General features: G+C 47.1%; 1 protein-coding gene across 1 annotated transcript in view; it reads left to right on the plus strand.

Annotated features, from left to right (window-relative positions):
- TMEM214 (transmembrane protein 214) overlaps window positions 1-25027 on the plus strand; it is a 418213-nt gene that overhangs the window by 158343 nt on the left and 234843 nt on the right. Inside the window, exon 10 of the mRNA XM_078650054.1 lies at window positions 3117-3208. Within this exon, the coding sequence (XP_078506180.1) occupies window positions 3117-3208 (92 nt within the window). The remainder of the gene's footprint in view (window positions 1-3116; window positions 3209-25027) is intronic.

The following is a 25027-nucleotide window of genomic DNA, read 5'->3' on the forward strand; positions in this document are numbered from 1 at the left end:
CAAATCCCTTCTGGGAGTGATCTACTCATGCATCCCTCTGGTTCCTCACTGCAGATTGCGGGTGCAACCTCTTCAGGAGCAGCTAGATAAACAGTGCAACCAGATTCACGGTTCATTCGATGACAAGGTAACGATCACCTTAGCAATGAAAAAAGCAGCCTTGTGGTGGACAAAACAGGAAAACCTTTCCCAAGGTCTATCCTTCGTAAGCAATCCGTCTCCTCAGGTGGTGACAACGGATGCGTCACTGGACGGCTGGGGAGCTGTACTTCAGGATTTTCATGTCAGCGGGCATTGGTCACCTCAGCACCGTCTTCTTCACATCAACCTTCTAGAACTCAGGGCTATCAGGCTGGCTCTTCAAGCATTTCTCCCTCGACTGCGAGGTTCCGAAGTTCTCATCCGAACGGACAACACCACAGCCATGCATTACATAAACAAGGAAGGGGGAACCAGATCTCTTCCGTTGTCTCAGGAAGCTCAGGAAATCTGGGAGTGGGCTATTCTTCAAGAAATATCGCTTCAGGCGGATCATCTACCGGGGTCCTAAACGAAAATGCCGACAGACTCAGCAGGCTATCCTCAGTCAGTCACGAATGGGAACTGAACCAAAGGGTTCTGGACGAAATTTTCCAACAGTGGGGCAAGGATGTATGACATTACAACGCATGCTTTTACATCGCATGCCTTTACAACGCGTAGTGCTTTGGGGCGCTGGATAGTGAATAGTTTAATTTACTATTCCAACTCCAGTCCCCGTGGATAGTAGGGAAGGTGTTGGATAGTAAATTAAACCTATTCCCTGTCCTAGAGCGCCCCCCAGCGCAATGCGTTGTTATGGTTTGCGTTGTAAAAGTTGCATCGTAAAGGCACAGGGTGGTAAAAGTTGCGTTGTAAAGGATGTTTCCCGTGGGGCAAACCCTGAATAGATCTATTTGCCACCCCGGCCAACAAGAACTGCCGGTCTTATTCAAGCAGGCTTCACCATCGAGGGTCATTAACGAATGCGCTTTCGATAGCATGGTCAATAGCATTTGTATACGCCTTTCCTCCCATTCCAATGATCCCGAGGCTTCTCAGGAAGATCAAGGTGGAACTATGCAAGATGATCTTGATAGCCCCTGCTTGGCCGAGACAGTTCTGGTTCACGGGGCTCATCTTCTGTCTCTCGTCCCTCCTCTTCCTTTGCGGACGATTCCAGATCTTCTCACAATGTCCCACGGACAGATTTGGCATCCGGATCTAGATTCATTACACCTGACTGCATGGCTCCTGAGCAGCGAGAATTCATGAACCTTCCCATCTTAAATGAAATGAGGTTCTCTCCCAGGATAGAGCTCCTTCCACGAATAGGACTTACCGTTTGAAATGGAAGATATTTTGCATTTGGTGCAGGAAGAAAGGTGTTGACCCTTTCTCTTCTCAGCCTCATCAACTTCTTCCTTATCTTTTGTCTTTGGCTAAGACAGGACTAGCTCATTCATCCATAAAGGTTCACTTGGCAGCGATTTCTCGATACAGACGTTCTGCATCTGGACCTTCTCTCGTCTTCAAGAATAATTCAACGGTTTCTCAAAGGATTGTTCGGAGTCTATCCCCCAGTGAGGCCTCCGCCTCCTACTTGGCAGCTAAATTTGGTTCTCACACAGCTCATGAAGCACCCCTTTGAACCAATACATCGGACGGACATGAAATTTCTTTCATGGAAATTGGCTCTCCTTGCCCTCACATCGGCGAGACGTATTGGGGAGTTGCAGGCTCTCCTTATACAGGAACCGTTTTTCCAGTTCAAGAGGGATACAGTAATCTTAAGAACAAATACGAGGTTCATACCCAAGGTGCCTTCGGACTTTCACCTGAATGAACCAGTGATTCTTAAATCTTTCTTTCCTCACCCTTCCACACCAGCGGAGAGGTCACTGCATTCTCTGGACGTACAACGGTGCTTGAAATTTTATTTGGATCGCACCAAGGAATTTCGTAAATCTTCACAATTGTTCATTGCTTTTGGTGGTCCTCGCAATGGCCTCCCACTTTCTAAACAAAGTATTACGAGGTGGATTTCCAGTGCCATTCTCTATTGCCATTCGACAACGGGTATGCTGCTGACCAGCAAGATTAGAGCACATTCCACAAGATCTGTGGCTTCGTCTACAGCTCTCTTCGCGGGAGTGCACATCCGAGACATTTGCAGGGCTGCGACTTGGAGCAGCATGCACACCTTTACAAAGCATTACTGCTTGGAATCCTTGACCAAGTTGACCAAGGAGGACACGGCTTTGGGACAAGCAGTCCTGAGGAAGCTCTTTCACTGATTGGTGAGCTTTATTTACTATCCCTCCTTCCTTTTCTGCACATTTTGTATCTAATGTGAGTAATGGTGGCTATTGCAATGTGTTTTTACTTATTCTCTTATGAAAGTATGCATACTGAGATATTTATATATATTTATATATATTTATGCTACAAAATGTGCTTTTTTGCTTACTGCTAGCTACTCTGATACAAAAGCATGGGAATCTATGAAAGTTCCAATAATGGGGCAAGAAAACAAGTTACTTACCTGTAACTTTGGATCCCCAGTATTGGTAACTTTCATAGATTCCCATGCGCCCACCCTCCTCCCCGAGGAAAGCTCAGCCGTCAGCAGATGTGGTTACTGTTGCACAAAGGCTACGAAAATCTGAGGTTCTGAGGTTCCTTCAGGAGGGTTCTATGGGGTGAGGCTCTTCGGATTTGCTGATGCTTAGTTTGGTCTCTTTTACAAAAAGAGGCGGATATGCTACAAAAGGGAATGGGGCCTAGGCCTTTTTTTCTTCTTTTTTGTACCTACTGCTGTGTTATTTTTGTTACCGAGACTCCCATTCCGATGATGGGGAATGATACAAAAGCATGGGAATATATGAAAGTTACCAATACTGGGGAACCAAAGTTACAGGTAAGTAACTTGTTTTCTTATTGGTAGGCTTTGTGTCTGAGGTGGCAGACACAAAGCCACCTCCTGCATTGCAAACATTGTTAGCTGGAGGCACCCAGAGTTGCGTTTGCTGTAAACAGATATCTGTATAGTTTACCTTTATTTACTTACAAAATGAATTGTTTTTTCTACTATGTAGCTTTTGAATTGTTTGACTGAGTGCCTGAATTTGGACCCTTCGAGTTTCAGCGTCTGGCGACAACTATATACAAAACATCTTTCCCAGTCTGGGTAGGTACGACTTTAATATTGGTCAACTGACTTCTTTCTTAACCGCTTTGATTTGTGTTGTGTATTGGCTAAAGTGTGTGAGTGATATACATGCTCAGTATCTGAAAGAGACACGTTAGTATTAGATTCCTTACCTTAGAATATCCCCAGGCGTCAGACTGGATCCGGAAACTTTTGCGTAGCAGTACCCTTGCGTGTCGGTAGGCGTCGTCTGCGGCTCCGCGTCCGTCGTCGGCGTCATGGGCGCCGTGATGACGTCGTCGGAGTACTTAGACGCCGCTCCGCGTGCTGACGTCCGTTCTTCTTTTTTCCGCGCCAGCAAGCGCAGATCTGGAAAAAGCAGTAACCCTAGTAAATTTTTGACTAACTTTTTGATAGATTTTTGATCATTTCTCGAAGTCTTTCAACTCCGATTGGTGCAGTAGGGATGCCCGGCTTTAAGCACTGCGAGGATTGCGATCGCCTGATGTCGGTCACGGATCCTCACCACCTGTGTTTAACTTGTCTAGGCGTCGATCACGACGACAAGGCCTGCTCCGACTGCCGGGCCCTCTCTTCGAAAGCCAGGCGGGAGTGGTCCCGCAGGCGACTCGAACTCCGGCAGTCGGTCCCGCGCCGCGAGAGGTCTCGGTCCCACGGGAGGTCAAGGGACAGGTCGCGGGCTCGGAGCCACCACCGCTCAGAGAGTAGGCCGCACTCCTCCGGGTCGAAGTCGTCGTCAGGTAAGAAGCACAAGAAGTCCAAGAGGCGTCATCGCTCTGCGGACTCCCTCCCCCCCCCCCCCCCCCCCCCCCCCCCCCCCCCCCCCCGACGCTCGCGCGATGCGGCTGGGGGTTCGGGTGACACCGCCCACGCGGCTCCGTCGGAGTCGCGGGCGCCGCGTCCAGCCCCACACCCTCCGGTCCCTGGGCTAAACGCGACGCCGGAGGAGATCGAGCACTTCCTCATGGCCATGAGGAAACTCTCTCCTCCAGCGGGCTCCGCGGCGCCTTCGGGACCAGCGGACCCGTCTGAAACCCCTAATGGGTCGGGGGTTTCGGCCCCGACGCCGTCAGGTGCTTCGGCCCGACGCCGCCTTCGGGCCCGGCGCCGCAGGTTCCTGCTATCCCGACGGCGCCGGCACCTTCGGGCCCGGCGCCGCGGGGTCCAGTTGTCCCGGCGCCGCGGGACGCCGCTAGACCTTCTTCGGGATCTGGATCGTCGCCGGTGGACCTTACGACCTCCCCGGCGTCGGACCATCAGGTGTCGCCTCCGGCGCCGTCCTTGGGCGGCGCCGTCCCCGATGCCCCCTTCATTCCTGTTCCGATGTCGGGACGGCCCAGATGGGCGCTGCTCCAGACGTCGTTTGGGGAGTTTCACTTCTATGAGCAGGCCCCATTAGTTGAGAACCCTGAGTTTCAGGAGATGGGTGATGAAGGGGATTGGGAGGGGTCTGAGGACCCTCTGACCAGAGAGTGTCAGTCTCATGAGGACTGGGCAGGAGACCTTGGGGAGGCCAGTGGTCTGGACACTTCTCCAGACACTGGTTTTGTCTCCCCTCCTACCGTGGCTTCGGAGGAGGGGGCAACCTACAGTGTGGTGTTGATGAGGGCTGCCAAGGCCTTGGGCCTTGAGCTCCCCGTCGCGGCCGTGAGGACTAATCTCCTCACTGAGGTCCTTAAACCGCATTCAAGCTCGGCAGAGCCTCTGCTGCCCTTTAATGAGGCCTTGACCGACGTTCTTCTGGGCACTTGGTCCAAGCCCGCTACGGGTTCGCCCGTAGATGGGAACGTGGCCAGACGCCACCGACCCGCCCCGGGCGACTCATGTTTCCTGTCCACCCACCCTACCCCCGAGAGCCTGGTCATCCAGGCCTCCAATTCCCAGACCGCATTCCCGTCGGCACCGCCGGACAGGGAATCCAAGAGGTACGAGCAGTACGGCAAAAAGATCTTCTTGTCCCTAAGTCTGGGACTGCGGTCTTCCAACACCGCATGCCTCTTGGGCCGCTACACCCACTCTCTGTGGGATACGGTCGCGGAAGTGCTGCCAGAGTGTCCGTTGGAGGTACGGGCCAAACTTGGCCAAGCCCTTGTGGAGGGCCGGGATGCAGCCATACGGTGTGGGCTGGATACCACCGACTCACTGGGTAGAGCGATGGCAACGACGGTGACGGTCAGACGCCACGCCTGGTTGAGGTCCGCCAACTTTTTGGCCGATGTCCAGAACACGTTGATGGACATGCCGTTCGATGGCCGTCTCCTCTTAGGCGACAAGGCAGACCATGCGCTCGAGCGCTTTCAGGACTCCAGGGCTACGGCCAAGTCCTTGGGCCTCTCGGCCCCGCGCCAGCAATCGGCTGCCTTTCATTCCTTTCGTGGCCACGAAAGGGGTGTGCCCACACGTGCTGCCAGCCACGCTCTGCAAGGTAATACCCAACGCGGTGGCGGCCGTGGGAACCGCCGTCCCGGCGGTCGGGGACATCGGCGAGGTCAGTCCACACCTTCCCCCGCAGCATCCGCCTCAAAACCCTCCTAGTCCGTGCTTTCAGGCCCATGTGACGCCAGTGGGGGGCAGGGTTAGCCATCACCTCCTCCACTGGAGCACCTTCACTTCGGACAGGTGGGTGCTGCAGATCGTCCGAAGGGGCTACTCCCTCCCCTTCGAGGCGACTCCTCCAGCCATGCCACCGCAGAACCACCGTGTATCGGGGGATCATTTGCGACTTCTGCAGGAGGAAGTTAGGGCCCTCTTGGCCAAGGGGGCCATCAAGCGCGTTCCTGGGCCAGATGTACGGTGTGGTTGCTACTCCCACTACTTTCTGGTACCCAAGAAGGGCAAAGGGGGCCTACGCCCTATCTTGGACCTACGGAACATCAACGGCTTCCTCCGGAAGGAGAAGTTCAAGATGCTGACACTGGCTCAAGTCCTAGCTGCCCTGGACCCAGGAGACTGGATGGTAGCGTTGGACTTGCAGGACGCTTATTTCCACATCCCCGTCCTGCCGGCCCACCGGCGCTACCTGCGGTTCACGGTTGGCCACGAGCACTTTCAGTATACCGTGCTCCCCTTCGGCCTTACCAGCGCCCCACGGGTGTTCACAAAGGTGATGGCGGTGGTCGCAGCTCACCTGCGCAGGCTAGGGGTTTCAGTCTTCCCCTACCTCGACGACTGGTTGTTGAAGGCGGGCTCGCCCCAAACAGTCGTCAGCCACCTCCAGACTACGGCAGACCTCCTGCACCGGCTGGGGTTCTCCATCAATGTGCCGAAGTCACACCTGTGCCCCTCTCAGAAGCTCCTTTTCATCGGAGCGGTTCTCAACTCGGCGCGGTTTCGGGTTTATCCACCCGAACAGCGGGTCCGGGATATTCAGGCTCTGATTCCCATCTTTCAGCCGTTATCTCGGGTCTCGGTCAGGTTGACGCTGCGGCTTCTGGGGCTGATGGCCTCCTGCATCCTGCTGGTGCATCACGCCAGGTGGCGGATGCGGGCTCTGCAGTGGGACCTGAAGTTTCAGTGGGCCCAGCATCAGGGCAACCTATCCGACCACGTCCTGATCTCGGAGGGCACTGCGAGACAGCTGCAGTGGTGGCTCACGGACCGCGATTGGGTCAGCGGCAGATCCCTCTCCCTTCCCCAACAGGAGCACGTAGTTGTGACGGATGCGTCCCTCCAGGGCTGGGGAGGCCACATGGGAGAGGCGGAGATCAGAGGCCTCTGGTCTCCGGCGGAGGCCCGGCTCCACATCAACCTGTTGGAGTTACGGGCGATTCGTCTAGCACTGAAAGCATTCCTCCCCTCTGTCCGGGGGAGTGTAGTGCAGGTGTTCACGGACAACACCACCGCCATGTGGTACTGCAACAAACAGGGCGGGGTGGGGTCGTGGACCCTTTGCCAGGAGGCTCTGCGCCTCTGGCAATGGCTGGAACGCCAGGGCGTGACCCTGGTGGCTCAAAACCTGGCAGGTTCTCTGAACGCCAGGGCGGACGAGCTCAGCCGTCGGTGCATGATGGATCACGAATGGCGTCTGAACTCGGACGTGGCGCAAGGCCTCTTTCAGCAATGGGGAGAGCCTTGGTTAGATCTATTCGCCACCGAAGAGAACGCGCAATGTCATCAGTTCTGCGCGTTGGAATTTCCAAGGCGGCACTCGCTCGGAGACTCTTTTCGTCGCGAGTGGAGCTGCGGTCTACTGTACGCCTTTCCGCCTATACCACTTCTGCCCAGAGTGCTGAAGAAGATCAAGCGCGACCGGGCCCAAGTCATCCTTGTGGCTCCGGACTGGGCTCGAAGGTACTGGTATCCAGAGCTACTCAGTATGTCAGTCGATCCCCCGGTTCGTCTGCCTCTTCAGGAGGACCTTCTGTCGCAGCAACAGGGGACGGTCCTCCACCCGAACCGGTCTAGTCTCCACCTCCATGCTTGGAGATTGAGCGGCGACAGTTGAGGCCATTTGACTTGCCTCCTGAAGTCTGTAACGTCATTCTGGCAGCCAGGCGTCCCTCCACAAAGTCGGTATACGCCTGCAGGTGGAACAGATTTGTGGCATGGTGCACAGCAAAGGCTGTGGATCCTCTTGCTGCCCCTCTTTCTGAGGTGCTTCTCTTCCTTCTTTCTCTTGCCCAGCAGGGCTCTGCTCTGGGCACTATCAAGGGCTACCTTTCTGCCCTTTCAGCCTTTCTAAGGCTGCCTGATCAACCTTCTTTGTTCAAGTCCCCTATTGTAAATAGATTTCTAAAGGGCATCACGCACACATTCCCTCCTGTTCTGTTTGTGATGCCTCAGTGGGACTTGAACCTGGTTCTTACGTTTCTGATGTGCGCTCCCTTTGAGCCACTTCACAACTGTCCTCTCCGCCTTCTAACTTTGAAGACTGCTTTCCTGGTTGCCATCACCTCTGCCAGGAGAGTGAGTGAGCTCCAGGCCCTTTCTTGTACTCCACCTTTCCTTTCTGTCCATCCGGACAAAGTGGTGTTGCGTACTAAGCCATCTTTCCTGCCCAAGGTTGTCACGGCCTTTCACATCGGGCAGTCTATCGCCTTGACAACCTTCTTTCCGCCACCGCACCCCTCTAAAGAGGAAGAGCGGCTCCACCGTCTGGACCCAAAACGTGCGCTCTCATTTTACTTGGATCGCACACGCCAATTCCGGGTGGATGACCAACTCTTTGTTGGTTACGTGGGCGCTAAGAAGGGGAAAGCGGTGCACAAGAGGACCATCTCCCGGTGGATCATCTTGTGTATCCAGGCATGCTACTCCTTGGCTAAAAAGGAGCCCCCTGTTGGATTGCGGGCTCACTCTACCCGAGCCACGGCGACTACAACTGCCCTGGGCCGGGGAGTGCCCTTACAAGACATCTGTCAGGCAGCTACGTGGGCATCGCTGCACACGTTTGCAAGACACTACTGCCTGGACAGTCAAGTCCGGAGGGATGGCTTCTTTGGCCGTTCCGTCCTCCAGGACTTTCTGGTGTGATTATTGGTTCGCAGACCCACCACCGGGGTTGGTATTGCTGGGGTATCTATTCCAAGGTAAGGAATCTAATACGAACGTGTCTCTTTCAGATGCACAAGTTACTACTTGTGTAACGATATATCTGTAAGAGACATTAGTTAGTATTAGATTCCTTACCGACCCACCCATCCTCCCCGTTCTGCGAACCGATATCTAGGGTTAGGGTTACCCCCCTTCAGGGCCCTAGTTTCAATGGCACCAGTGTTGGTTTTTAACATGGCTCTGCGTTTCTGGCGCGGAAAAGCTGTGTCTAAGAACTGACGTCAGCACGCGGAGGCGGCGTCTAAGTACTCCGACGACGTCATCACGGCGACGGACGCGGAGCCGCAGACGACGCCTACCGACGCGCAAGGGTACTGCTACGCAAAAGTTTCCGGATCCAGTCTGACGCCTATGGATATTCTAAGGTAAGCAATATAATACTAACTAATGTCTCTTACAGATATATCGTTACACAAGTAGTAACTTGTGCTTATAACTACTGAAGACATACCAAAGAAACCTACACCAAATTTGAGACGTCTGATACATGACACTCAGCTATGTGTGCACAATATATTTGGTGTTTGCAGTCCACCTGGTATTTATGTAGCTCATACTAAAATTGCGGACGTTAAATTTCCTTTTTTGGACTGCCAAATAATCTCCACAGCTATAATGAATCAAATAAAAACAGATTTATGTTTTGTGTGAACTTGCTTGCAGAATTCTCAAACTGTATCAAAGTTCTTAAAGGATTTGTTTTAAGGACTAACTAACTAAAGCAGCACTGAGCATCTCTTGGCTGTTGAGTCACAGCACACCTTTTTTGGTTTCCTTAGTAATCATGTGTTATCTTACTTGTATTTATATGTATGGATGTCCAAAAAAAGATCAATTCAGAGGATGGATATTCTACCTGGAGTACAATTCAGAACCCTACACCAGTCACTGGAAGAGTCCTTCACAAGCATCTTACTCTTATCAAATGATAAAATATTGCCCCTAGGCTCTTTCTCTACATCAGAAAGCCTTCTCCCTTTCAGATCAAAGTGTATAAACCACCCTTTCAATCCATTCACAAATCAAGTTTGTCCCCTTTATTGAAATCCTCATTTCTTAATGTTTCCAATTTCCTGATTGTGGAGAAGAGCTGGCAACTCAAGACTTCATGAATATCAGTGATAATCAATCAGTCAAGGAATTTGTAGAGCACACTACATAGCCTTGAGGGTCTCAAGGCGCTGGGGGGCAGCTGCTACTGATCGAAGAGCCAGGTCTTGAGAAGTCTTCTGAAGGTCAGCAGGTCTCGGGTCTGTTGTAGGTTGGTGGGGAGGGTGTTCCAGGTATTGACGGCGAGGTGGGAGAAGGATCTGCCGCCGGCGGTCGTTTTCCGGATGCGTGGGACCATGGCGAGGGCGAGGCTGGCTGAGCGGAGGCTGCGGGTGGGGGTATAGAAGCCGAGTCGTCCGTTGAGGTATGCTGGTCCGGTGTTGTGTAGGACTTTGTGTGCGTGGATAAGGAGTTTGAAGGTTATCCTCTTGTTGATGGGGAGCCAGTGTAGGTCTCTCAGGTGGGGGGTGATGTGGTTGCGTGAGGGGATGTCGCGGACCAGTTGTGCCGAGGCGTTCTGGATGCGTTGCAGCCGTCTCAGGAGCTTGGTTGTTGTTCCTGCGTAGAGGGCGTTTCCGTAGTCCAGCCTGCTGGTGACGAGGGCCTGGTTGACGTTTTTTCTCGCTTCGGAGGGGATCCACTTGAAGATCCTGCGGAGCATTTGGAGGGTGTTGAAGCAAGATGTGGAGACGGCTTTGAACTGCTTAGTCATGGAGAGGGTGGAGTCTAGGATGACCCCCAGGTTGTGTGCGTGGTTGGTGGGTGCTGGGGCTGTTCCCAGCGAGGTAGGCCACCAGGAGTCATCCCAGGCTGAGGGGGTGGAGCAGAGGATGAGGACCTCCGTCTTGTCAAAATTCAGCTTCAGCCTGCTGTCCTTCATCCATTCGGCGACAGCCTTATAACAAGATGGAGCCATTACTAATCCTTCCATATGTAATAACCTAGTTTTCACTGACTCCTCCAATATGGATTATTTCATCCTATATACTATATCCCGAATGCGCTCTAAACTTTTTTTCCAGTTGTTAGAAAATGAACAGATGCAATGATGGTCATTGTTCTGGAATACTGTGTAGGTGCCCCTGAGGGAGAAGAATGAAGTTTTCTTTACCTTTGGTCTATCTGATAGAGAATGCTAGCTGCAGATTCCTTAGCATGTAATAATCCCAGGTGTCAGTCTGGGTCTGAAAGATTTTCAAGCAGTACTGCTGCATGCCAGTAGTGGGTGCCGTTAACTTTCGCGTCATCCGCGGCGGAAGTGACGTGCTGTCTCAACCACCAGCTCCTCAAGCATCTTGAGCAACCTCCTCCTCAGACTGTGGTGCATTTGGAAGCTCACTCTCCTGCAGGCCCACTGAAAACACAAGGGAGATCGAAGTCTCCTCAACCGAGATCCAGATCTCCTCGAAGATCAAGAGCAATTTCAAGATGCCATTCACACAAATCCAGACAAGCCTCTTCATAAAGGTATTCTTCTAGGCACAGACACAGGTCCAGATCTAGAACTCATTCTTATTCCGCGTCGACGTCCTCTGATGCAAAGAGGTTTTCCCCCTCCTTGGACTGACTACTTCAACAAAGATCTCACCTATTGACATCATTAATACTTTTCAAGAAGTTTGTATAAGAGTAGTTACAAAGCTAAACGTTACCAACTCCCTCAGCAACATAGTCTGTAATGTTTTTTTTAAACTCTTCACCAACGTTCCTCATTGAGACCCACCCCTACCAGGAGTTGCAGGATTACTGGAACCAGCTATGGAACTTTTCTTTACACCTGTTTCAGCAAATGGGGTACCATCCAAAAAAAAAAAAAAAAAAAAGGTAGACAACCTGAATAGGACCCATTATTCCTGAGTTCAGACCCTTCTTTAGTGGCTGCAAAGAAATTTCACTCTGCTAAGCCATGTCCCACAGTTCCACTAGACAAGGAGAGTAGGAATCTTGATTCTGTGAGGTATACAGTATGTGGTACAGCAGCTACACACATGAACGTTGTAAGTGCAACTGCCTTTCTTAGATACGACTGACCTTTATGTGAATCCCACCAGCAATTTGTGAATGATCTGCATAGAGGATTTCACTGAAATCATGAATGTATGGTAGTCTCTAACCAAGTGATCAGCGCTGCAGCAGATTCATTTTTGTTAGCAGCACATGGTTATTACCATGGATTAGCTCTGAGAAGTCATTCTTTGCTTCGATTGACAGCTCCCAAAGAAAAGCCTCAACAGAGGATTATCAATCTACCCTTCTCTGGTGCGAATTTATTTGAAAGGTATTCAGACAACGATCAGACTCGGATGAAAACTGCAATGGAGATCCTAGAGCCCTTTGGCTGGAGAAACGTTAGGCACAGAAGCAACATTCTTACAGCCCTTATAAACATTGCTAATCTGCTCGGTGGGTTCAACCCCCACAGTTGTCCCAAGGCTAGCAACAGCAAAGCCCTTTCCAACAACCGCAGAGATGACAAGTACAAGGAAGAGGTGGTTACCAAAGTGCTTAGGCAGCAAAAACTCCTTCAGGTCCAAAATAATGAGACTCTGCTTCACCTTCTTCTATTACCCACTCTGGTAGTAGTGAAGTTCCATCACAAAAGAAGCATGGGTATTGAATATTGTACAAAATGTTTACAATCTCTTATTTATCACTCCTCCACCAGCTACTCCACCAAAAGCAGCATCTTCACATCTGGAGATAATACTAACAGAAGTACTCTTTTTCAAAAACAAGCATTGGAGCCTGTACCTTTTCCCCAAAAAGAGAGGGGAATGTATTCCTGTTACTTTATGGTGAAAAACAAATGTCTAAACAACAAATCCCGGCCCATTCTAGATCTGAAAGTCTCAAACAAAATGGATACGGACAGAGAAATTTAGAATGCTAGCATTACACCAAATCTATCCTGAAATGTAACAAGGGGATTGGCTGTGGTCTATAAAGCTTGAGGACACTTTCATATTCAAGTAGTCAAAAGCACCGCAAATTCTTGAGACTTGTGGTCGGAACCCACCACTTCCAGTACAGAGTACTTTCTTTGGGCCTCAAATCAGCTCCGAGAACGTTTTTGAAGTGCACAGTTGTGGTTGTTGCACTTCTTGGGGAAACTCAAGATCTTCGTCTGTCAGTATCTAAATGACTGGCTCATCAAGGCCTCGACACACTAACAAGCTCGTCAAAATGATCAAATAACTATCACTACTCTCAATCGCTTAGATCTACCTGTCAATCGTAAAACATCGACCTCCTTGCCTGTGCAGTCTCTTCATTATCTTGGAGAAATTATTAATGCCATAAAAGCAAAAGTGCATTCTTCAAAGGAGAAACTGTAATGCATATGTCTGAAATGTCAATTTCTAATGAAAACTTCGAATCCAGCAGTGAGACAAGTATCATTTCTACTGGGCTCGATGGCGTCCTGCATCGATCAAACAAACACTTCCCATTAGACCACTGCGAACGTATCTAGAAGATCAGTGAAGTCCATATTCAGGCACTTGGGAAGACAAGATCACTGTTTCCCTCAGAGCGAAGCAATCTCACAAATGTTGGTTTCAATTAAGAAAGCTCTACATGTCGGAACGACCACACCAGGCTTCCGTGCAAACCAGACCTTCTCATGAAGTTGGGAGGCCAGATTGTTCATCTTAACCTTCCATCTTTGAGTTTTGCAGCATGGCTCCTGAAGTCATACAATATGAAACCTTGAGCCTTCCACAAGACTCTTGAAACTCTGAAGGACAAAGCATCCATCCACAAGAGCCTCTTACTCATTCAAATGGAAGAGTTTTTGTATCTGGTGTTTTGACAAGAACGTTGATCCAACCACATGCCAAGAAGAAGGTTTACTACCATACTTGCTTGATTTGGCCAAATCTGGTTTACACATTTCTTCTATTAAAGTCCATTTAGCAGCCATTACTGATTACAGAAAAAGACACTAATGTTTTGATTCAGATGCTAAAACAGATAATCAAATAGGACAAGCTTCCTCAAGGAATCTCTTTGCTTAGTCCTCTTCCACCACCTTTTTAGGGATGGGCTTGCTACTCTATTCAGTGCTTATGATTATTAGTGGAGATCCCATGAGAGAGAAGTAATGGTTCTTACCTGTAATCCTAGTTTCTCTATAGGGAATCTCAGTTGAAATCCAAGCAACCCTCCCTCCCTCCCCGTGGAAGGGACGCAAATAATTAACAATATGCTTTATAATCCAAAACTCGAACGATGTGCAGTAATTGCCATCTGCTGCGCATGATGAAATACTGGCGGGCTCTGAGCCCTTAAAGGTGCAGTGTCAGTTTTCATACATGCATAGCAGGGCTAGAAAATTCCGCTCGCATAGTCGAGCTAAATTTAACACCGTCGAGCTGTTTTTAGGTCCTACTCACCCTTTCTGGCGAGTAGGAAACCAAACCAACTTTTGTCCTCTGTCTGTGAAACGGAACAAATGTGACAAGATAACAAGATTTAAAGGCATTTTTATTGCTCACAAAGTTAATGTGCAATAAAGATGCCTTTAAATCTTGTTATCTTGTCACATTTGCTCCGTTTTCAGAGATGGAGGTCAAGTAGGTTGCAGTTAGGTCGAGGACATGTTTTAAGGTACTAGTCCTGCAGGACTAGTACCATTTTGTAGATTTTTCGAGCCCTGCATAGGTGAAGCTTATGTGCCTAAATTATCCTATGCCTTCTCCCAATGTCGTTAAAGAAAGGGTTGTGAATGAAATTTATAGGGGAAGAAGATCTTGTTCTCTAATCCATTTTTTCTAGTTTAAATAATTAATTTGGGCTTTTTAATGATTAATTAAAGTAATTGGCTAAGATAGGGTGCAACACCTTTCTAAAAGATGATATGCTTAAACCTGGCCTTCTTGAAGTAAGACCAAGATCTACGCTTAAGAAGATCTGTTTTAAAGAAGTGCTTCGAGATCCCTGCATATGAGTGTGGGGCTGTCCAGTGCTTATCATTTCAATGGAAATTTCCCTGAGATAGGACTCGGATTACGGTGTAAGAACGAATTCATTTTACATACCCAGTAGAGACTGGACTGGTCCTGGGGTATGCACCAGGTTGCCAAGAACAGGAGCTGGGGCGGGGGGAAAGATTGAAATGGCCTCCCTGTCCTTTTGCTTCACAATTTGGGCATCCAAGATTGAGTTTGTTTTGGATGAATTACAGATTGGAGGCAATGCCATCATTTTGGCATTACCAGAAATGAGCAGCTCCAGAGTAGGCTTTTCCTGGTCTGATGGGTGAGACCAGTTTGACCAGTCTGTCCTGGAGTCCTGAAGGTAGAGTCCCAGGAGCCCAGAGTCTCTGCAGATGGTGCAGATTCCTGCTCTTTGAGGGTCTGTTTTGGCAGGAACAGTGGTGGGGTTGCTTATGCATCCTGAGTGTTCACGGAGTCTGAGCAACCTTCCAAAAAGACTTCTACATCTGGTTGTGCGGAGAGGTTGGCCTGGTTGGAGATGGTACCTATCGATTCTTTAGCTTCTTGTGTGTTTTTGGAGGGGCCGGTGATGCACCTGAACAGTGGGAAAGGCCAGCCTCACTTGCTTTATGTGAGAAAGCTCTTCACTTGCTTATTAGATGGTCCCTTCCCTCTTGACAATCCGCTGCAAGAATGTGAGAGGAGCTCAACAAAGGGGGTGGACAATGAGCGGAGCTATTCGCTTGTCTGATCAAGGGGGACTGCTACAGAGATTGACCAAAAGATAGGATGTCTCTACTCCCTAATAAAAGCTGTCAGATTCTCCAGAGTAAACTGCAACTTTTATTCTTTTCTATAGGATAACTGATATTCTTGAGTGGGATCCCGAAACACATATTTAAGTAAACTGTTTTCAAATTAAAAAACGTTATTTCCCATTTTGAAAGATCCTGAAAACGTTCTACTCTTTCTAGAGGTTTTTTTTGTGTTGAAATTGTTTATTAAGTAAATTTTAAATAAATCACAAATGCAGATACAAATGCAGAGGAAAAAAAATGCCACATAATATAAATGAGGAAACCATTCATCAAATATAACAAAGAAGGCATAAAACAAACATCCTCTAGAATTCATAAGGCAAAAATTGGAGTAAGAAAGAAAAGAAAGAGAAGAGACAGAAGAGGAAGGAGAAAGAAGAAGTAAAAGAAAGGGGCCCCAGAGTAACAAACTAGTTGTGAAGAGAAAGATGGAAGTAAGAAGAATGATAAGAAGCGGAAAAGAGAGGAGGAAGAGAGAGTACGCATGTTACAAGAAAGGTGAAATTAAGAAGGAAGAGTAGCCGTAGAAGAAGTAGAGCCAGGGTCATTATCTACTGTGGTCTCCAGGAATGGGGACCAAACTTGAAGAAAGATGGAAGCTTGGTCCTGTAGATTATAGATTATACGTTCATAAGAAGCTGTTTGTATCATTGCCACTAACCACTCCTCCTGGGAAGGAGGTAATGAATACTTCCAATGACGCAATATACAAATTTTTGCCGTGGCTAAAGCTGTATGGAGGAGACGGGTCTGTGGTTTAGTAAACTTTGAAAGGCCACGAAAGTCATGTAAAATTATATTTGCAGAGGTAAAGGGTAGGGGTAATGACATAGAATGAGCCAAAGTGTTTCGTACAAAGAGACAAAATGATCTGGTACGAGGGCACTCACATATAATGTGCGTTATATCACAGCCGGAAGCAGAGCATCTCCAACACAAGGAATTCGAAAGTAACTTAGCATGATGTAATTTGACCGGGGACCAGTGCCATTCATGTAGAATTTTAAAAATACAAAATTTAAGGCAAGCTTTTCGAACACCCTTATGTAAACCTTCCAAAATGAGATCCCATTGAGTATCTGAGTATGTCACAGAGAGGCGTGTTTGCCATTTCAATTGAAGAGTTTTTGAAAGGGGTTGCGAGAATAGGGGACGCAGAAAAGTCTTATAAAGACCAGAGGTGACACCCTTAAAAGTGCCCCATAAATTCAGATAAGATAAAATAGGAGAAGCGGATAATAGATCAGGTGGGGAACCTAAATGTTTTATGATAGCTTGTTGAAGATGAGAATATTTACAGGATTGTGTGGGTGGTAGGTGAAATTCCTCACTCAAGTGAGGAAAGGATTTAAAGTTCTCACCATGGAACAATTGTTCCAGGGAATGAATACCAGTTTCCTGCCACAAAGGCCAGGACACAGTGCGACCACGAACCCGAATAGCTGAGTTAGACCATATAGGAGCATTAAAATGAAGCCTCGAGTTAGATTTGAGGAGACGGTGGCTTCTTTGCCAAGACTTAAACATAGTAAATAAAATAGGATTTTTAGGGTCAAGAGAACTGGAACCCTTGCCATATAAAAGGGACAAACCAGTGCCAGAAGCCAATAAATGGCGTTCAAGTGGAACCCATTGAGGGATGTCCTTAGATTTAGGTAAAAAGAAAGAAAGATGAAGAGCAAGGGAATAGTGCTCGATAGAGGGAAGGCACAAACCTCCGTGCAATTGATGGGATTTTAATTTTGCAAAGGTGAGACGCGGTTTAGCTATACCCCATATAAAAAGTTTAATTTTTGAATCAATGGACCGAAGAGTAGCCAGAGGAATAGTCAAAGGGAGCATACCCAGAACATAAAGAAAACGCGGTAAGGTGACCATCTTAATCGCCTGAACCCGTCCCCAAAGGGATAAACCCAGGGCCTTCCATTTATCGAAGTCTCTTTGCATTTGCAAAATCAAGGGAGTTAGATTGTCCATGACAACGTTATCTAATCCCCTATTGAGGAGTATCCCTAAGTATTTAAGCCGAGAAGGTTGCCAGTGAAATGGAAAACCAGAGATTGCATCCTTTGTAGTACCAAGGGACATAGGTAAGGCTTCGCTCTTGTCCCAGTTTATTTTACAGCCAGAAAAAGAAGAAAAATCATCAATGACATGGAGGAGAGCAGGGAGAGAGCGGGGAAGATTAGTAAGTGTAAGAAGAATATCGGCCGCATATAAATACATTTTTGAATGACCTATTGGAAGAGGAACGCCCACCACAGCAGCTGATTGACGAATTGTAGCAGCCAGAGGTTCCATGGCCAAAAGGAAAAGAAGAGGGGAAAGTGGACAACCTTGACGGGTACCCCGCCGGATAGGAAATGGGGTAGATAGAAAACCTCCACAATTACCTTGGGCAGATGGGCTAACATAAAGTAGTCGTACTTTATCTATGAACTGATCACCTAGTCCAAATTTTTTCATTATGGTAAAAAGGTATTCCCACTCAATACGGTCAAATGCTTTTTCAGCATCCAAAGAAAGGAGGGCATCATCGGAAAGACGTTTAGCGGACCATAGGGCATGGGAGAGAGTACATAAATGATTGCGGGAGGAACGACCGGGAACAAAACCTACTTGGGAATTATGGATTAAAGAGGGCAAAACCTTGCGGAGTCTTGATGCTAGAATGCTGGCAAGAATCTGAACATCAGAATTTAAAAGAGATATAGGACGATAACTACTACACAATAGAGGATCCTTGCCCGGTTTTGGTAAGACTGCTATGATGGCTTTGTTAGAGAGAGCCAAGAGAAGACTCCTCCACGGCTTCCCCAAAGGCAGCATGAAGAGTATCAAGCATACTCTGACCAGTCCATTTAAGAAATTCAGGAGGAAAACCATCATCTACCGGAGCCTTATGGTACGGTAAGGCAGATATAGCTGAAGAAATTTCCTCCTTCGTAATGGGTCCCTCAAGCAGAGCTATTCCATCATCAGAGAGCCGCGGAAGATGAACTTCATCCAGAAATTTAGACATCGCTATCGTATCTACCTGAGTGCCTGGGGAATATAGGTATCTATAAAATGAGGCGAATTCCTCAACAATCTCTTGTGGCCGAGTAAGGATATCACCACCACTTGATCTTATTGCTGGAATCGCCATAGCGGCCTCCCTTTGACGCAATTGCGCAGCCAATAACCGACCAGCTTTTTCTCCTTGTTCATAATGACGGCCTTTCATCTTTTGTAAGGCATATTCCGCCTTAGAAGTGAAAAGAGTATTGAGGAACATACGCGCCTGCTCCAATAATTTTCGGTTTTGGAGAGATGGTTGCGAAATATATAATTGAGAGAGACGGTGAATATCTTTTTCCAATTCAATTTGTGTGGCAGCGTTCTTTTTATTATAAAGAGCAGCGTCTCGCATAATTTGGCCTCTAATGGTTGCCTTAGTAACTAGTCGGACTGAATCTTGCGAAAGAAGAAAGTAGTCAAGACGCAAAAACGTACCGTGAGTAGAAGAAAAACACGTATATTCTTTGTCCTGTGGATAACTTAGTCTCCAGTGGTCAACAAGACCAGTGTCAGCAAGAATGTCACCGAAGATGGCTCTGTCCGAAGCAACGAGAGTGTCAATGTAACCTGTTCTGTCGAGCAGGATCCAGTGCCAAATTCCAATCACCACCAATGAGAAATTGAGAAGCATTTATTTCCGTAAGAAGACGATTTAATCGAAGAAAAAATTGCTTTTTGGAACCAAGCGGAGCGTATACAGAACCAAGACAAAGGAAGGCATTGCCAAGCTTCAATTTAACAAAAACATACCGACCCTCCGCATCCGACCATGACTTTAAAATTGTGAGAGGAAGTGACTTCCGAAAAAGGATGGCGACTCCACATTTACGAATAGGGTTAGGATTGGTAGGATCCGGTTTAGAGACTGAACTGTGGATGACTTTACCAACCCAGTCTCTGCCGAGCTTACTAGACTCAATATCATCCAAATGAGTGTCTTGCAATAGAGCAACATCCACATGCTTAGAATGTAAATAGGAAAGAACTTTCTTACGTTTTATGTAATGGGTGAGGCCATGAACATTCCAAGAAATCACAGACAACGGATGGATAGAAGGCATGATAGTAGGATTGAGTTAACAAGAAGTGAGGAAGAGCAGAGAGAAAAAAAAGGGAAGAAATGCTACTCTGGGAGGGAAAAGGAGAAGAAAAGAAGGAAAAAGAAAAGGAAAAGTGAGTAAGAACAGTAGAAGAAAAGAGCAACCTGGAATATTAACTGCGGGTCTGGGCGCACTTAGAGCAACGCCAGAGGGAGCCGGACCCCCTTCGAGTAAAGAAGAATGGGGATCTAAAGGATAAATGATAACATGAAATACATAAAGCATAAGATAATAAAATATCATCATCAAAGTCGGGATCAACTCCTTTACGTCCCCACAGGAGACTGTCACGAAATGTAAGAAGAAGAGTAACCAACACATCCAAACCTCCCACATCCTGAAGATGACATGGGAAGGACATGAGAAAAGTGAATAAAAGCAAGAAGAATAAAGCAAAAGGAAGATGAGATACAAGAAGAGGAAAAAGTATGAGAGAGGTAGAGTAATAGAGGCAGAAGAAAATATTAGAACCTATTTAAAGAAATATGTGAAACCATCCATATCAGAGTAAAGGAAATAGATAATGCCCCATTTAACAACCAGTACAACATCATAGGAAGGGGAATGCATTGAAAAAGGGACCGACATAAAAGAGGAAAACAACTTTGAGGAAGGGCTGCGATCAAATAAATACTCTGAGGAGTTCAATCGTCTAATACAAAAAAACGTAAAAGAATAAGGAGGCATAAGCCACAATATGAAACAGAGAACAAGAATGATCACACCACAAAGAGGAACATACCGTTAGAATAAAACCTAGACGAGAATAGTATGACAAGAAAAAAGAAAAAAAAACATAGCTAATAAGAAGAAAACAGGAAAAGGGAACATACCAACACTGTCATTGAAAAGGAGGGAAAGAGATAGTAGCTATAAGAAGAAGAAAAAAAACCCTAAGATCATACAACAGAGAAGAAACAGAAGAAAAATGATCAAACACAGTTTAAACCAAGAAAAAAGTAAAACAAAGACATCTTAGAAAACCGGAGTAATTAAGACATGAAACAATTGGTAATAAGCGTAATAACAATAACAACACCATATCTAGGAAAATGGACAGGAAGAGAGAAATATCTCTTTTGGGATGGGGGACAGCCTTATAGTATATGATAAGCAAAACCTGAAAATAGTTAAATAACTGCCAGCTGTAAATCACATAGTAATAGTAAATATAGAAGAGCAATAGAGCACAGAATACTATATAGAACACTAAGAAGAATGAATCCTATTTTACCATGCCGTAAAACCTCGGTGAGCTAAACAAGCAGTGAAAGCATCATGAACAATAAACACTGCTATACACTTATAGAATAAGAAAAGGTAATAAAATATTAAAACATTGAACAAATTCAATCAGCATCAGAAGGTGTTTTAAAAGGCGATCTGGACTTGTCCCTTTGCTGCGCATTAGTGTGAGAAGAGACAGAACGTAGAGCCGAATCCTTGCCATCCTGAGAGCGAGGCAGACGAGTGAGATCTCTGCCACGTTGTTTAGATTCAGGAGAGGAATATAATTGAGATGTTGGAAGATTCGTAGATGAGGACTTAGACTGAGAAGATTGAGCATAGGAAGGAGACTGCGTTTCCATATCGTCGGACCTGATATCATTCAGAAACTGCTGTAGTAGTGCAGGATCATAAAAGTCTTTGGACTCTCCATTCCTAGTAATACGAAAACGTGCAGGCTCAAATAATCCATATTTGATGTCCATTTGACGTAATTGGGGTCGCATGGAAAGAAACTCCTTCCGTCGTTCATTCGTTTCTTTAGAGAAATCTGCAGCCATGTAGATGGTATGACCCTGGAACATAAAGGAACCACGAGTGCGAGCCTGTGATAGAACCTGTCTGGTTTGCTCATGTCGAAGGAAACAAGCAATGATTGGTCTAGGTCTTGCAGAAGATCCAGGACGTGGTGGGCCCAATCTATGAGCACGTTGGAGCTCAAGAGGAGGAGTAAAAGAAATTCCAGTCAGAGTGGGAAGGGCATCACAAAGAAAGGACTTCATGTCTTGCTTCTCAATATTTTCTGGAAAACCAAAAAAACGGATATTGTCCCTACGACTGCGATCTTCCAAATCGATGATCTTCCTGTGTAGGAAAAGTAAGTCTTGATCTGAACCCTGAACATAATCCAGACGACCCTCTATGTCCATTATTTTAGAGTCAAGGACATCAATCCTGGAGTGAAAAGCAGTAAGTTCTGCCCTGATAGACTTAGTTTCTGCAGTCAATGAAGTCATAGCAATGTCCAGACCTTTTAACCGCCGGTTGACCCCAGATAGCTCTTGCAAAATGCGTTGCATAGTGTCAGATAAGGATTTGTCACTCTGAGGCAATGCAACTTGCGATGAAGGAGGTGACGTAGAGCCATTACCTTTAACTGCCATAGGAGAGGATTGCTTAACCACTTCATTGAAAAGTGGCTGTTTAGGCCCACGGCCACCATTTCTATTGTTAGACATGTCCGTGCACCGCTTCAATGATGGTCTGCAGTAGCGAATGGAGGAAATATTGGAATATGAGGCAATGGTGAAGCCAGGAATGTATCAAATAACAATGAGATAATAGGGTGTACACAGCAAGAAAATAGCCAATACGAACAGCAGGCAAGTAACTCCTGTAATCGGAAAATTATAACCAAACCTGCATACGTAAACTACCTCATAAGCAATGCATGTAAAAACAGTAAATGGCTGCAAAGAAAAACAAAGCACATGAGCCTACAATAGAAAATAGTGACTGTAATTGAGAATTTAGCCGTCAGTCTTTTCTGTCTGCCTCTCCCTGTAGTAGTAGAACCGGTAAGGTACCATATTGGGGAAATAAGACCGTAAAACTGGGAAGGTCAAGTCAATCTGACACAAATATCACTTATGGCACAAAAAGCAGCTAAGCCAAAATGCCAAAACCAGTTGGTGAAAGTGAGAGGGAGAAATAAACCAGTACTCCTGCACGTGAATCTGCCAGTACCATTATGTCTGCCCTTGCAAATGATAGTCACTGTTTACTGCCACATGGAACAATCAAATAATAGAAGTGATAATTCAGGCAATAGTAGTTTTCCCCCAGCACTGATAAAGCCGCTGGGCAAATGTGCACGTGATTAAGTAGCCATATTTCCGTGGAAAGCAAGTGTGCCAGTCTGTTAGGTTTCACTGTATTCCTGTGGTGGTGCCTTTCGCATTCAAAAAGTATTAATTGCAGGTTTTGAAAAAGCGAACATGAGAATAGCCTGAGGAGGGCGCTGCTTAGTATTCACTTTAACATCGTGAAAGAAAAGGCAGCTTGCAGCGTGTACAAAGCGCGCCCCCACTGGCGGAGGAGGCGCCGCCCTGTTTTGAAGGAGGCGCGGCCCTGTAGTTGCGCAGGCGCCGCATCAGTTGAAGAGAGGCGCGGCCACAGAAGCGCGCGAGTCCCGAGGCGTACGCTGTGGGAGTCGGCCGCCTCACCGTCACTCCGCTACCATGGGATGAAGAGCCGCCGCACAAGAAAGAAGAACACCACCGCAATCCTCACGCTGTCCGGAGCCCCGCCGTCGCCGAAGAGACGTCTCACTCGAGCAGGTAGGTCGGAGAAGCTCGTCAGGGGTCGGTCCCTCGGCGGAGCTCTCCTAGCAGGCAGCCATCTTCCTGCGTGGCCAGACCACGCCCCCCTAGAGGTTTTTTTTTTTAAACTTAAAACAAAACCTTTTAGTCCAGGCACCTGCACTATCCCATCATGCGCTGCAATGACCTCCAAAGGAAGTTTTTTCACCCATTGTAAAAGACCCTGAATGTTTTCTAATGTTCAAGAGGTCTGTTTAACTAAAACTAAACAATTTAGTTCAATCTGAAGCCACTCCGTCATTGGCTTTAATGGTAATAGCAAAAAGTAGAGGCAACAATGGGTAACCCTGACTGGTTCCAGTCTATGACTGGAATGAGTCTGAAGTCTCCTTCCCCACTCCTACCCTAGCTGATAAGTCTGTATAGAAGAGTTGTGCATATTTATTTAAGATGGGCCCAAATTTGACCCTACTCAAGAGAGTAACAGACACACAGATGATGGACGGAATGCAGGGCAAATCAAACATATACCCCCAGCCAAGAGATCTGGGTTAAATCCATTGTTCTTTTGTTCACCATCAGGGCCGGCTCTAGGCTCATGGTGGGCCTGTGCAGGGAGCGTAGGTGGGGGCCCCGGAAGAGGGGGTCCGGACGGGGCGGAGCTCAGGAAGGTGTTTTAATAATACGTCCAGAAAAGTAGTTAGATGATTGACGTGGCGTCACTAGGGTTGGTGTCACCCGGTGCGGGTAACTCATGGTGTCACCCCCTCACGACTTACCGCATGGACCAAGGATACCAGTAAAAACCCTGGGGCTTATTTTATTTACAAGCCCCTTGCGCCGCCGGTGCGCCACTTTTTCCCCGTATTAAAAGTGACGCACTGGTCGCGTAAGGGGCTTGTAAATAAGCCCCCCTGTTCCACTCACTAGTCATAGCTGCCACCAGCTAGCTGCCTGTCTCCCTTAGACTGGTGAGAGGGCACTGTACCAATACCCCAGAGTTCTCGGTTATGCACAGGCACACACACAAATGTGCATACACACGCGTGTCGTGAACATGCATAATGCAGACAAACCATTCAGTATTGACTACACTGCGCGTCTGAGACATGTTGTTCAGACATTTCAGTGTGTATGTTGATTTGGCCATCCTAAGACGCCGGGCCAAACAGACATGAACACTGACAGCAGTGCCCACCACTTCTCCTGGTCACTGCTGATTTACTATCACGGAAACTGGGATTGTTTACGCTTCCTCCTGACCCTGCAGCTGTCACAAACAAATTATCTAATTGGTTTACTAGGATATTAAACATAATGGTACATTTCTGGCTTCAGGGAACTGAAATGTAATTGTAAAGTGATAGAGCGCAGATCTGACACTCCGTCAAAGACACTTATCAGTGTTGGAGTGCAACATACGTATAAAACTGTTTTTATAACTTGTGGTCCTTTTTTCTACAAACATCTACGTGATGTACAGTCCTACTCAAAAAGTTTTTAACATTACGATAGCGGGGTGAAAGAATGAGGTTTGTTTGCACAATGCAATCTAGTGTAAATTCAAAACTCCGCTATACACACGTGAATGGACCTTTGTTTCAAACTGAGGGTTAATCATCAAAAATAACGTATCAATGACAGCAAAGCAAATTTTGCCCCACAATACCGACAGAGGAGCACAATTTCAAACCATAAAGGTTTATTAACACATTAGTAAAGTTACAGTTTCAAATTGGGTCAGTTTAGTTATAAATCAATGTTCACTTGA

This window comes from Lissotriton helveticus, chromosome 6 (assembly GCF_964261635.1).
Source record: "Lissotriton helveticus chromosome 6, aLisHel1.1, whole genome shotgun sequence".
NCBI classification, from domain to species: domain Eukaryota; kingdom Metazoa; phylum Chordata; class Amphibia; order Caudata; family Salamandridae; genus Lissotriton; species Lissotriton helveticus.